Source organism: Semicossyphus pulcher, unplaced genomic scaffold (assembly GCF_022749685.1).
Source record: "Semicossyphus pulcher isolate SPU_LCO1_2020_fin unplaced genomic scaffold, fSemPul1.0.p SCAF_1, whole genome shotgun sequence".
Lineage (NCBI taxonomy): Eukaryota > Metazoa > Chordata > Actinopteri > Labriformes > Labridae > Semicossyphus > Semicossyphus pulcher.
Window position 1 is genome coordinate 23,191,910 of NW_027211603.1, and position 14,813 is coordinate 23,206,722.

The window sequence follows — 14,813 nt, forward strand, 5'->3', positions numbered from 1 at the left end:
AACAAAAGGAAGAGAGAGAGAGAGATAAGGAGTCAGGAAAGAGGAGAGAGAGAGAGGGGTGGCTATGCATTCCCTCAGCACTCGTTGCGTCCTATCCAGAGAGCAGTAAAGCGTCAGTAAAATAAAAAAAAGGAAAAAAGCATCACCTGCATCTTAAATGAAAATTTCAATTGAAAAACTTAACAGCCCTTCAAATTGCAGAATTTTACACGCGCCAGTAAAGCCTAAATAACACTCAACACTTAGAGGGGAGAGCATGAGGGGGGGAGGGGAGGGAGTGAGGGAGGAATGGGGGGTGACAATGGGGGTTATTTTGGGTGGGTGAATGAAGGTGACTGGATTGTGTTTCGTGGTAAAACTATTTACAATTGAGGACTCGGCCTGTCTCTCTGTTCAGCTCTCGCACCGCTGTGGTTTAATGCCTGTTGTTGAACCAGACAAACATTTTGATCAGACAGACAGATGGAAATATTGAAGGCAGACAAGAATAAAGTCAAATAGACACAGCGATGCAGAATTTCTAATTAGACAAACAGGAAGAGAGACATCCCAGCCCTCTGCAAAGACGCACAAGATCACAGCTAGGCACGCAGACTGGCTGGCAGATATGCACACACGCAGACAGGGAGACGGGCTCCTTGGTTATTCGTGGGGTTCAGTGGACCTTTGGTGGTAATTGAATCAGTGTGAGTGCTGAGTAGAGCTAGCATAAAAACCTGTTAACCCAAAAGGTCAACTCTCTGCATTGTTTATTTAGCAGGGAGACCAGAGCCAGAGAGAGGGAGCAAAAGAGGGAGAGAGACAGCGACACAAAGCACGAGTAACGGAGAGAGACAGAGGGAAGTGAGGGAGAGGGAAGGATGGGGTCAGTGAGAGGAAAAGGAAAGACGGAGCAGACAGACAGGCAGGAGGAGAGATGTAGATAGAAGGAAAGATGGGTTGTTGGTGGCACCATTTGTGATCTGTAAAATCAGCCGTGCTTTATATCACTTTTATACTGTCGGCTGTTGCCTTAGTGCGTCTTTGTGTCTTAACTCATGATACTTGTGCCTCTCTCTGTGTCTGACTGTAATGTAATAGTGTTTCAGTGAGTTTATAAATTGTTTTCGTCCATTAAAGGGCCAGTCCGCCGATTTTTAACCTCAGCCCTATCATGCAATTATGGGGAGCTAATGCCGTCAGGGTAGGAACAAACTGCAATTTGGCTCTGTGCCTTTGGAGGACGCTATCTGCTTCTCCAATGGGCCCTGGAAAACCTCCACCAGACTACGTAAAACGCGTCATCTGGCGGAAGCCAGGGAGCTCGCTAAACTACACTTCCTCAGTCTAGGGCGCCCGCCTCCGATGTCATGTCTCATTCAAATTTGTAAGGTTTGAAATTTAGACTGCAGACCTGAAGACGATCCACCGGTATATTCTTGTCGTATTTCAGATTCTGTACCTCTCTGAGCCGTTGCCTGTAGCGAAACAGTAGTATTTCACTCCAGCGTCTCTCACTGGGCCGTTCCATCCAGAGGGAGGGGCGCAATGCATACTGGGTGTTGTAGGAATGTAGAATTGGTGAAACCACAAGCTGTTTGTACAACTTTCTCCACAGCTATGGCGCCAATTTCAAATATTATTGCTTCTATCGATTTCAGAGAACACCAGCTTTGACTGACAGCGTCTTTTTCCAGGGGTGAATTGCTCCTTTAATGAATTCAGATTTCCTAAAAGAGTCAACTTTTTTCAAAGGGTTCGCCTGCTTTCCTCTGTTTCCTTGTACCAAGTTACAGTATGGATTAGTAGAAATAAAGCAGATATAGACAGATCAACATTATACGAAGAGACATGCTAAACTTTTTGTTGGGGCATCCTGGGACAAACACTAACTGTTTGTTGGCATCAGCTGGTATCAAACACAAGCATTGTCTTATGTGCATACATAATGACATATATGTATACATGCTTGCACACTAATTCTTTCATACAGCCGTGCATGCATACTCTGCGCCGTGCATCTTCTCTTACCCTCTCTCTCCCTCTCTGTCTCTCTCTTACACACACACACACACACACTTACACCCACACACACACACACCGCCATCTGGGAAAGCCGTTAGCGGTTAGCGGTAGCACTTAGCGACGCAGCACGCTCCCTCAGTCCGCTCAGTCACCTTGATCTGCTTGCCCTTCACACAGCACCATTACTGCTATACTGCATCACTGTGGGTGTGGGCATGTGTGTGTGAGTGTTAGGAAGGGTGGGTGTCTATGTATATGGACATGCATCTGTGTGTGTCCATTATAGAGCAGTACAGTGGGATGTAAATGCCGGGGGAGGAGGGGGGAGGCGGGGGGAGGGGGCATTACCTTCAAATGAGCTACTGTGGAGTGAAATATTCCTCTGACTAGTCTTATGTAGGTTCTTATCCGTGCATGGACATATGAAAATCATGTGACTGCATGTGCCTGCGGCCTTCTGATGTGGGTTGGTATCAGCCAGTGTGTTTCTAATAGTAGTGAGGATCATTTTGCCTTCTGGACACACGATTTTTGGGCACTCGTAGGCAGTGGACATGTACACACAGTAGAAATCTACTAGCTCTCTGACACCATAGCTGGGGTTCTGCAAAAAAGATATGAAACATCAAATATAAATACATTTTTACGGCTTCTAAGGACTAAAATAATAGGTCATTTCTGTATTTGCATTACTGCATGTGTCATATTTGTATCTGTGCATAGCAAAGTTAGTGTGAAGTTGGTTCAATGTTCCCGGCAGTGCAGCCTGGCCCTCACATCACCTCCTGAATGACGCACAGACTCACATTTAAACACAAGTGCTGCACAAATCCACAAATACAATCTCGGTTTGCTTAGGGGGAGAAATAGAGAGAGACAGAGAGTTTCCATGTTAATCCCTCGGATAGGGATTGCAAAATCACTCTTTGTCCTTCTGATGTCATTCTTGATGTTACTTGTCAAATAATTCTTCAGAACAAATCCCCTTCTTCTGCCTTCTCTCACCCTTTTATAAGCACACACATAAGAGTGTATTTATCTCTTTGCTTTTTCTTCTTTTCCGCTCCACGTCTCTTTATCTGTTTCTTTGTTTTTACCCCGCAGGTCCAGGAGCAGTGGACACTCCTGCTGTATCAGGGCTCCATCCTCGAAGTGTATCAGTAACCTGGGTTCCTCCCTCCCAACCAAATGGCATTATCACCAATTATACCCTCTATCTAAGCCCCAGCTCTGTCTCTTCTTCTGATTTCAAACCTAACTTCCTGTCCAGCACCGGAACGACCCTCAACTCCAGCTTAGGTCCTGACCAAAGCTTATTGCCCAGCACTGAGGGTGCATATCTAGACTTTGGTCATTACTTCAGACAAACATCCAATCTTACCAACCAAAGCTCAAGCCACATCTACATATTTAATGCCAACACAAGCAGTAATGGTAGCTCCAGCACAATCCAAGGCTCTAGTTCCAGCCTACATAACATGTTTTTTAGCTTGAGGCCTGGTGTTGCAGAAGACAACAAGCTGGAGTCCACACGTCTAAGCAACACAAGCCTGGGCCCCACTTCCGTCTCATCCCTCCCCCTTGCACCCAATACCACCAGTGTAAACCTTAGCCCTAGCCATTTACTGTCAAACCCAGAATACAGTGCAATTACCTCTTCTACTGAACATATCCCAAAACAAGACCCCTCTATTGGGCCTTTCTTGAGTGAAGCTTCAGCTTCCAGTTCATCCTCTCTAGCAGTGACCGTACCTGGGAACACAACAAGCTACACTTTTCCCAACCTGCTGCCTTACCAGCGCTACAGCCTCCAGGTACGATGCATTAGAATGCTGCTGTGATATAAAATGATATTGCATGATACACTGGAAAAGATATTTGAATATAAAACACCTGTGCATATATCCATACCATCATAATTAATCAAATGTCATAATACATTTCAAAATATCACTCTGCAGTTTATTATTCATGTTTCCACTTTAGTAATCATGGAAGTGTGGAAGTTAAATGTGCCATAAATAAATAGTAATAAGAAATAAGAGAAATAATAACAGGACGAACCATGTTATTTAAAGTGCTAATCTCAAAGATCTCAGTTTTGTTCTCTTTGGCGGCACCATTACTTTAACTATTCTTATGACTATAACTGTGTTTAACTGAAGAAAACTGCTGAAACACGTCACATTGTTTATTCTACAATATTATTCTCCAACACCTAGCTGGTGGCTTGCACCAGTGTGGGTTGTTCAGTATCTGGGATGTCTCAGAGCTTCCGTACCCTCCCAGCCCCACCTGAGGGGGTTCCTGCACCTCACCTGTACTCTGACACTCCCACATCTGTTCTTCTGTCCTGGGGTGCACCTGAGTGGAGCAATGGACCACTTGAGCGGTGAGAGATCAGAGACAATTTACACTCTCTGTTGCAGACCTATTTGTATATGAATTTCATTGTTTTTTGTGTGATGGGAATAGGTGGTTGATTGAGCGCAGAGTGGCTGGGACCAAACCAGTCTCCACAGTGGGCCATCTTCCACCAGCTCCTCCCCCTCTTTCTTTCCTGGACTCTTCATCAGCTCTCAGCCCCTGGACTATCTACCAGTATCGACTTGTGCTCCATAATCAGGCTGGAAACACCACAGGTAAGGCAGAGTAAAACTTAAAGACGTTAACCCACCTTGTTGTTTCCTAGATGGATTTATAACCACATATTATTTCATACTTTAAGGACCCTGGGTCAATATCACCACCAGACCTTCTCGACCAGCTGGTCTCAGTCCACCGAGGGTGAAAGTCTTGGGACCAGACTCTCTTCAGGTACGAGCTTGTTTTTTAACTGACTCTCACAGGTTCACTGAGAAGTTCTAGGACATGACATGAGAAGACAAGAGCACTGAGGCACACTATAATCCAAGTCATATTATTATGATTAAACAGTATCTCGTGTTGCATTCAACCAATAGAATCTCAGACTGAACTTTTATAATGTAAAAAGTTACTTTAAACTAATAATATACAGAGATACAATGGAAGTTTGTTGAGAGTCTCTTCAGTCACTCAGAGTAGAAAAGACAAAGCAATGTCACACTGATTCCTCTGTCTTTGCTTCACGGGATTTAATGAGAACGGAAAACATTCAACTCAAGGTCCCCTTCAGAAAATGGGAGGGGCTGTGACCCTGTCTGAAGCAGCTTCCTTCCTGTCGGCCATTTTGAAGGAGGGGCCAGAGTTAAATTCCACCACTGGCTAATCCCACATCAAGGCCTATCAATGAAAGACAGTGAAACAATATTGTATGCATGCACACACACAGTTAGGCACACACACACATGCACTCACAGCCCCGCACTAATGCTAACTGCAGAAAAATGCTAATGCCTGTCATCATTTCAGAACCGCCCCTGTCATCTCTGCTGCAGCACAGCTTTAGGGGTCACAGGTCCGAGAGGGAAACTGTTCCTTCCTGGTTGTTGCTAATTGGACAGACAGGCAGGCAGCTTCCTGGTTACCAATTGACCTTGACAACACCGAGAGGATTTTGAGTTTCTCCTTTCATTTTTTTACACATCATTTTCTGCTCATTGAGATATTCACTCTATCTCAGCCATTATCCCGTTAATGTTTGCTTTTCAATCAGCTTGTCTTGCATGCATTCTTTTTATTTAGTGGTACTCCTGGTGTTGACACAAGACATCAAGACACAGGAGAAATCTACTGAATGTGTACTTTTCTGATATTACGAAGCGTGTCTTTTCTTCTCATTGTCTGATGAAGCTGAAAGGACATTGTCAGTGAATAATACTGTGATGCAGTGAGTGATGAAGATCAACATATCTTTTGTTGTAAACAGGTTTTATATCAGGTACGACATAAGGATGACCAAAAAATCTGCAAGTTAACAAAATTAGATCACAGGTGTGAAACAGCATGTTTTTTTGCACACATCTGTTTAGCTATCGATAATGTGATAAGTTTCCCATTCTCAGTCAGGTTAGCTAAAGACCTGCTGAAAAATGTAGTGAATTAAACCATTCATTTGATTTTAGTCTGATCTCTGTCTGACCATTGGCAATTTTTACTTTGTAACCACAAATTAGAAAAATGACGTAAGTTTTGGGACTTGATCCAATTACCTGAGAGTTCTTTTGCAGCGCGGCTATTTAAATTTACCATGATATATTTGGGGGACTGCATGGTGGTGCAGTGGTTAGTGCTATTGCCTCCCAGCCAGAAGGTTCCTATTCGAATCCTGGTTTTGGACGAAGTGGGCCTTTCTGTGTGGAGTTCTCCCTCGGGGAACTCCAGCCTCCTCCAACAGTCCAAAGACATGTACTTTAGGTTCATTGGTGACACTTAATTGCCCGTAGGTGTGAATGTGAGCAACAAAATGTGTCTGTCTCTGTGTGTCAGCCCTGTGATTGACTGGCGATCATTCTAGGATGTACCACGCCTCTCGCCCAATGACAGTATAGATAAGATACGATACTTTAGAAGCAGTATAGATAATTGATGGATAATATGTTCAGGTATTTTTTTGTTCTTATTGTTGTATTGTGTGCTTTAGTTTGACTCTCTGTCAATGCCTTTGTTTATCTATGCTATTATAATCAGAAAAAAACTCAAAGACACACACACACCTATTCTCTCCTACAACTAACTTTATCATCTGTCTCTCTCTCTTACTCATACACACACACACACATACACACACACACACACACACACACACATACACACACACACACACACACACACACACACACACACACACACACACGCACACACACACACTGTACCGGCCTTAGCCCCGGTGCTCCGTGTCAGCTCGGGGTCTCTGCTGTCTTCACCATCTCCAGATTACATCAGGCTATTCAATCTGTAAATGACTTCCACCACAAAGCACACCCAACACGCACTTTGGGAAATGAGCTACCTAACTCAACATGACCCTGCCCATATGTGGTTGTGTGTGTGCCTCAGAGTGTGCGTGTGTGTGTGTCCTGTATCACCTCACGGTGTCACTTGTTAAATGAATATCAAGGTTGCATGAGAAATAATTATTCTTGACGTTCATTCATAATACTCTCATCAACAGTGACCACTTAATCACCTAAACTCATAAGTCTGAACGAGCTGTGGACTGATCAGTTATTGTACATGACAGTTTGTGTGTCGGCGCACACAGTTCATGAACGCATGTGTGTGTGTACGTATCAGTTGAATTAATGTGCAACATTTATATATGTGCTTGTACAAAACATTTATTGTATAGTTATGTGTAATTCAGACGTGTAGAGGTGTGTGTGCGTATGTTTGTTTGTAAGTGTGTTTGCGTGTGTGTGTGTGTATAACCATTTGTGTGTGTGCCAGTTACCTTCATCGTCACTCTGAAATGCTGACAGACTGAACTGTTTCCAAATCAGATGCAGCGCTCAACGACTGCAAGCTTTTGTTTTTGCATGCAGCAATTCCATTACCAGCCGTTTTCATTATTTTAGCATGGTGTTTGTGTGTGTGTGTGTGTGTGTGTGTGTGTGTGTGTGTGTGTGTGTGTGTGTGTGTGTGTGTGTGTGTGTGTGTGTGTGTGTGTGTGTGTGTGTGTGTGCGCGTGTGTGTGTGCGTGTGTGTGTGTGTGTGTCCTGTTTTAAATGTAATGAAAGGAATCTTCTGCCCAACTCAAAGTCAGGTTATCTCTCCCCGCAAGCAGGTTGAACCAACACACACTCACATACACACACACAGGCACCCTCCTTACACTGTACTTTCACATACACAGGTGACAATGTACGCACACACGGACATTGCCTACACGGTCGCCAAGGTAGCGCTGAACTAGCCATCTAGGACCCTGCATTCTCACTGTGATGCAGATATGTTTACGAGTACACAGTGCAAGCTCTGCTCGCGCACACACACACACACTACGCCATGACTTCCTGAAGTTAATCCATCTAAAAGCTTTCTGCTGACCTCAGCATGCAGAGAACATTTGGACCAACCAGCCAACCAATGAGAAGACTCTCATAAAAGCATGAAATGTACCAGGCGTATAGTTTCCTCTGTAACACTCTTTTTATCTTAACACTGTACTTTGATTAAACAACCAAGAACTCAATGCAACTCCCTTATGTTTCAGGTCACATGGTCTCCTCCTCTTATTCCCAATGGAGAGATCAATGGCTACGAGATCCGCCTCCCAGAACCCAGAATCTTCCATCAAAGTGCTGATTCATCTGAGCTCAATGTCACAATACCAGAGCTAATTCCCTACACAAACTACAGTGTTACTGTGTTGGCCTGTTCCAAGGGTGGTGGACATGTTGGAGGATGTACCGAAAGCCTACCCACTCAAGCAACTACATTACCAACAAGCCCTGATGGCCTGGAACCTCTTTCTGTGGTGGCAGTGAGCGAGTCTTTCCTGGCCATTTCCTGGCAACCACCAAGCCGGCCCAACGGACCTAATATCAGGTGATTCTATTCAGTGATGGTAGTCTATATTTCTCATCAACATTGCATTAGACTCGCTTGTGACCAGAAGCACCACTCGTACAAAAATCACATTAATTTAACGTGACAAAAGCTTAGGAACATACATTTGTACTGTAATGAAGACATGGCCATTTTTGGACATGTTACTGTGATCACATTATGTAGTGACTATCCAATGTTCAATGGAAGGTCTTGACGTGTATCCAATGACAGCTGTCCAGAATGATGATATCTTTGGGTGATGTTCCCTTTTATTGAACAATGATGAAACAGACAGAAAGTGATTACCAGTTTGATGAAATGAATGATGATAAATCCAATACTGTTACGTGCTTATAGTTAAGTCTTACGTTTACTTGCTTACCGTGTGTTCCTTCCACCTGTGCCCCACTAACTTCCAACTCCCCTGTGACCTATAAACACCTGACCTCATCATGTGACCTATTACCCCAACACAATAGACACCCTAGTGGTCAAAATAAATAATTCAACTAATATATACACCAAACTATTTACAACACAAGACAACAATAACACAAATGCTTATATGGCTCCTACACCTTATTTTCCTTAACACACTACTATATCTTTCCTCTAATTACATTTCATTTGCAGGCATCTTGCAAATTGTGTTTGCGTGTTGCACGTAATATTCGGACTGACTTATGTTTTGTCACATAAATTATAAATGTCTGTCGATAGATATCCTATTTTTTTTACTGACTAATTGGTAGATCTGCTAAAAGGAAAAGTAAAAAATAACAGAGGAATGCTGATGAGAAGTGTTTTTTAAAGCTCCTGTGGAGAATTTTCAGTTTGTATTGATTTTGGCGCCCCCTGTGGACAAAGAAGTACCTATTATCTCTTTGCTGTTCTTGTCCTGTACCAATGACTGTATATATAGATGGATAACGCGTCTCCATCTGCTCCCATTGTATGTAATTGATATCAAAATAGCCCCTGTGATAGGCGCTGCCATCTTGCGATGGTGATGTCATTTGGAGTCAGAGTCTGCGCAGTAGAGATCGGCGAGTGAAGCGGCTGTAGCCACTTCCGCTAACCCAAACACACACTTAACTTACCGAAAAAACAGCAACGATCCTGCACGCCGGCGTGTTTAACAGCAGAACAGCTTCTTGTGTTGGTCTGAGGTTAACGTTTACATATATGGAAACTTCAATGACTGTAGTGATTGTTTTAGTTACGTTTCCACTCGCGGATCGTCCTCCGATCTGCTCACCCGGAACTGATTGGCTGCGGGAGCCGAATTTGTCAACAGAGCTGTCAATCATCATTTTGACAGCATCAAATAACTAATTAAAAATAAACTTGTCAGAAAAATGAACACTTGGACGTGAATCACCATGAAAATAACTAGCTATTTTATACTTTGACCCATGTCCCACCTGTTAACATGGAGGAGGCGGGCTTTACGACCTATACTGCAGCCAGTCAGCAGGGGGTGCCCGAAATGTTTTGGCTTTACTGTTAGGGGGCTGTCATGTCGTCCATCTTTTTATACAGTCTATGTCCTGTACATGTGCAAATTGTATTTTCTGGTGAAAAATCTTCTCCTGCTTTCTTTTATGATTTATACATATCACTCATCGAGAATCTTTGCCAGGAAAAATGTAAACAAAGGCTGTTTTGCCCTTGCGCTGTCAATCTCCTCGTCTGACACCTACCCAGCGGCAGCAGTTAAAGGCATTGTAAATATCTAAAAATTTTGGCACTATTGGTCTTGCTTATTTTTGTAGGTCATATAGATGCATCAGTATTAATTTCAGTCTGTTTTATAACCACCAAAAAACTCCTCACGGGAGCTTTAAGTAGATTCTGATGGTTGTTAGTTTAACCCAGTGGAAGAAAAAGAAAGACTAAGAGAGTTTATAATTGTTTTGTACAAGCAAAAGCACGTCCAAAATCCAACACTAATTATGCAGAGCTAATATGTGTGGACCCCAATCTGTGTAACCATTATAGCTCAACATAATCTGAATCAGCCCTGTGTTTTAATTAATGAGGTAAAGCTCTGAGTTAGAAACCAGGCGGCATAGACTGAAACCTACAGCATGTTGTTATTTAGAGACGCCTTCTGGAGATGTTCAATTTGTAGCTGAGGAACTTGAGCAAACAGGCACATAGGAACACGTTAACAAGCTGCTAACATGAGTGTCCTGGTAGTGTTGTGCATATTTTAATCAGTGTTTTCTCAGTCCTAATGCACATCCTGGTCCGTTTTGTTCCGTCCTGTTCTTCTCTGTCGGAGATTAGGCCTAAAATAAAGGTCCATTTTCCTGGCAGGCGATTAAAATGCATGAGCCCGTCTCTCTGTTCTGCTCTGCTCAGCTCTGTGTGTTTGTCTAAGTGGGTTTGTTAAAAGGCGGCATTAAGCCCTTCTCTTCTGATTACAGCAGAAATTAGCATCACTGTGGGGAGAGGAAAACACAAACCCTGCAGAAAAAAACAACAGAGGGAGGGGCGAAGGGAGGGAGGGGTGAGATACAGTGAACGCAAAAGAGAATAGAGATGATGAAAAACAGCAGAAGAGGAGGAAATGAGCGATAAGGAGTTATTTGAAAATTGTGTGTATCTTAGTGTGTGTTTGTTTGTGTGTCAGTATGCATGTGATTGCAGGCATGGGTGTTCTCCCATGTGTGTCTGCGTGCTCATGCTGGTGCATTTGTGAACATGTGTTGTGCCTTAATGCATTCCTAAACATCCAACCAAGTGTGTGTTTTTTCTTTTATTCAAATTTCCCCTTCAGATACAAGTTGCTCAGACGTAAAACCCACCAGCCCCTGGCCATCGCCACGGTCCCCACGGTAACAGCCATGTCCCCTCCCCCCTCGGAAGATCTCCATCGCTGGCTCCATGTTTACTCCGGCACCAAATTGTTCTACCAAGATAAAGGCCTAAGCAGGTGAGATTACTGAAATGAGCTCTAGAGCAAACGCCGGCGCCGCGGCAAACCGTGTGTGCAGAGCCGATCGGCGAGCTGCCGCTGATGCCGATCTTTTAATACCGCTCAAAGATACATTAAGCAAATATCCCAAAGAATTAAATTGTTTTTCACACAGCGTCCCCTAATCTCAGTTTGGCACTTGGTGGAAGCACATTTTTTCCCCCCTCTCTGCTTGCTAAACGGCTCTGGGTGTACTCTTTTCAGTTTGTGTCTCCACTGTGTTTTATTCAAGTAGTAAACTGACAAACTTTTGAACATGTCAGCACTTTTCACTTTGCAGGATTTGTTTACAATGAAAGTTTTTCATGAGAACATATCTGTAAGTTTTAATTGAAGTCACCACATTAGCAGCCCTGACCTAACTTTAGAGTTAACAGATGGACAAAGATAGATGGACAGACATGAAATAATGATGCAACTTATTTAGCATATAAAGTCTAACTGTCATATTTTACTGAATTCCTTCAGGATTCTTTTTCAGGATCTTTAAGATATTTCCCAACAACATGTGTATATTTTTACTCACATGATAAGTAAATCATATTGTAGCCGGCTTTTTAAAACAAAAACTTCTCTCCACAGATTCACCCGTTACCAGTACCAGTTAGAGGTTTACAATGACGTGGGCCTCTCCTCAGGAGAGATTGTTACCGCAGTGACCATGGCAGGGGTTCCCCACCGCCCTCCATCTCTGTCTGCCCGCGCCATCAATCACACTGCTGTAGAGGTCGACTGGACACAACCCTGTAAGATTCCCCTCTCTCTTTAACACACCTCAACACACGCTGCCTTCCCATGCGAGGTCTGAAATCAAAGACTAAGAATTATGTTTCTTCCTGCTCCGTCACTCTTTTCCCACTCTCTCTTTGTGTCTTTCTCAGCTTTGCAGGACCTACAGGGAGAGGTGGAGTCCTACTTTCTGACAATAGAGTCTGCCCAGTCAAGCCAGATCTTGGCTTTGCCCCCTGAGATCCTCTTTACAGTGATAACTGACCTTTGGCCCAGCACCACATATCTGGTGTCATTACAGGTTTCCAATGGAGCACATAACACAACTAAGGCGATAGTGAACGTCACCACAGAGGATGGAGGTATGTGTCTGACTATTGGCCAACGGGTGACTCAATTAATAGTTCTAAAGTTGCCTTCTTACTTAAAAAAATATGTGTTGGGACGTTATTGTGCACATACAGTATGTTTATATGAGTGTGTCATGTACAGCAGGTAAATTCAATACATCTTAGAGAGGTGTCTGTGTTAGTGTGTTTCTCCTTTAAACACGGTGCTTAGCAGGAGATGTTAAACACATCATGTAGGGAGGCATGAAATCAATACAAAGTGTGTGTGTGAGGCAGATTTAAGGGGTTGTAAAATGCTCTTTGGCACTGACCACTGACACACAAAGTGCACACACAGCAACACACACATACAAGCCAGAGGACATGGCTGTCTCTATGTAGCTATTTTAGATTTAGTCTCAGTCTAAAGATGAAGATGTTTATTAGTTTTAGTCACATTTTAGTCATTTTTACCCTTTAGAGTTTTAGTCTAGTTTTAATCGACGGAGACTCAAAACATTTTAGTCAATAAAAAGTCATTACATTTTAGTCAAAATGTTTTCCGTCTTTAAACTAATTTGATGAGCCTAATACAGGATCTGCAGTAAGGCACAGTCCTTTCATTAATTATTTCCAGTTCTTCATGGGTAGTATAGATCCTCAGCTGAGGTTATATGTGTTTACGGAAACCTTTGGAATGTAACATTAAGATAAGATAAGATAAGATATTGATCCCCAGGGGGGACATTCGGGAGTTGCAGCAGTACAAAGAGAAAATTGCAAGTCAGTAAATACAGTATAAAAATAAGAAGTAATAATAATAGTATAAATTATTTAGTCACAATTTACGTTAAGCTAATTTAACACTGCTATACTACTCTACAATATAGTTACAATACTAACTTGATATTTTCCAAAAATGTCGATTGTATATTCTGTGTTTCTGTGTAAAAATGTCCATCATTAAATAAGTGAAATCTAATCTGTTCCTTGTATTGAGATGGAAAAAAAATCCACTAAAATGTGCAGTGACATCATTACGATGAATCCCTTCATGATGTTAATATTTCTCAATTAAACAACAGTGACCCTTTATCACAATGTGAAATCTGGAGTTTTAGAGGGTGTATTAAACAGAACATATGAAAAGTATTTCAGTTCTTGGATGTACCGGTATTGCCCTTTTCAGGCAGGGTCAGCCTTTACGTTCCTCAGCTATGAACTGTCCAGCTCTCCAACCGCCATCTCAACTTTTCTCTCCATTTCCCTCTCCAACTCTCCGCACCGCCTCTCAGCGTTTAAGGGTTATCTTTCAAATCACTCTTTGTAATCACATGTCAGAGGCCGCTCTCTGCGTCTGTTGTTTTCTTTCTGTCTCCTGTTCCCTTCTCAATCCGTCTGTCTGACCAGCTCTCTGTCCCTCTCCCCCCCTCACAGTTCTGTTTCAGTATAATCATATGTCAGAGGCCTCTCTCTTTCTCTCTAATCTGAGCCGTATAATAAAAAGTGCATTAAAAACATTAGAAAATCATTAGGTGCTAAAGGCAAAGCACGGCTCGTTTAACTGAGAGGGCTCTGGAGGTAATTTCATTATTTTACAGCCATAAGAGTGCGCGCACACACACACACACACGCACACCCACAGTAAGGCCAAATATATTTTAACTAATGCAGCTCAACCCTACCAACCATCCTAACATGGCCTGCAATCTATAGGGCAATGCTAACATCAGGACTAATTGGCAAGAAAAATGTGTGTGCGCGTCTGTGTGTGTGCGAGCGGAAGCGGCTCAGTGTGCAGTATTGCGTTGATAATGCCATCCTGCAGTAAATGAAATGTAGAGCAGTAGGTTGGGTTTAGGTAAGTGCATTGGCAGCAAATGAATTGGGTTAACTTCTCTTAGCTGAGTGCATTTTCACTTAGAAAAAGAGATGGAGTCTGTATGATGACCTCTCACACATCATATCTCATCTACTCTGCGTTTGGTTCTCACTTTTTTATCCACAACATGATCTCTATTTTCATTATAAGAAAATATTGTACAGTAAACTTAACAATAGTCTGTGTTCCCACATTTTGCTCACTGTCTCTAAAATTGCCTTCTCCTTTCAATATTTTACTTGCCCTCTATTTGTTATTTTGTCCCATGTTCTTCACCGTCTCTGTCATGCACTCCTTTTTCCTCTGTGTCTGCAACCATAGAAGTTTTAGATGATTATCCGCATTATTTGTAGATGTGTGGAAAGATAATTTCTTGTAGGAGTGCACTAAGGACATTTAAGGAACTATAACA

The 14,813-nt window shown here is 42.7% G+C and overlaps 1 protein-coding gene across 1 annotated transcript in view; it reads left to right on the forward strand.

Annotated features, from left to right (window-relative positions):
• Positions 1–14,813, forward strand: part of ush2a (Usher syndrome 2A (autosomal recessive, mild)) — a 201,605-nt gene that overhangs the window by 115,940 nt on the left and 70,852 nt on the right. The window contains exons 50-58 of the mRNA XM_069660129.1: positions 3,109–3,225; positions 3,745–3,818; positions 4,227–4,396; positions 4,480–4,646; positions 4,733–4,821; positions 8,141–8,475; positions 11,264–11,419; positions 12,044–12,207; positions 12,343–12,552. Coding sequence (XP_069516230.1) covers positions 3,109–3,225; positions 3,745–3,818; positions 4,227–4,396; positions 4,480–4,646; positions 4,733–4,821; positions 8,141–8,475; positions 11,264–11,419; positions 12,044–12,207; positions 12,343–12,552 — 1,482 coding nt within the window. The remainder of the gene's footprint in view (positions 1–3,108; positions 3,226–3,744; positions 3,819–4,226; positions 4,397–4,479; positions 4,647–4,732; positions 4,822–8,140; positions 8,476–11,263; positions 11,420–12,043; positions 12,208–12,342; positions 12,553–14,813) is intronic.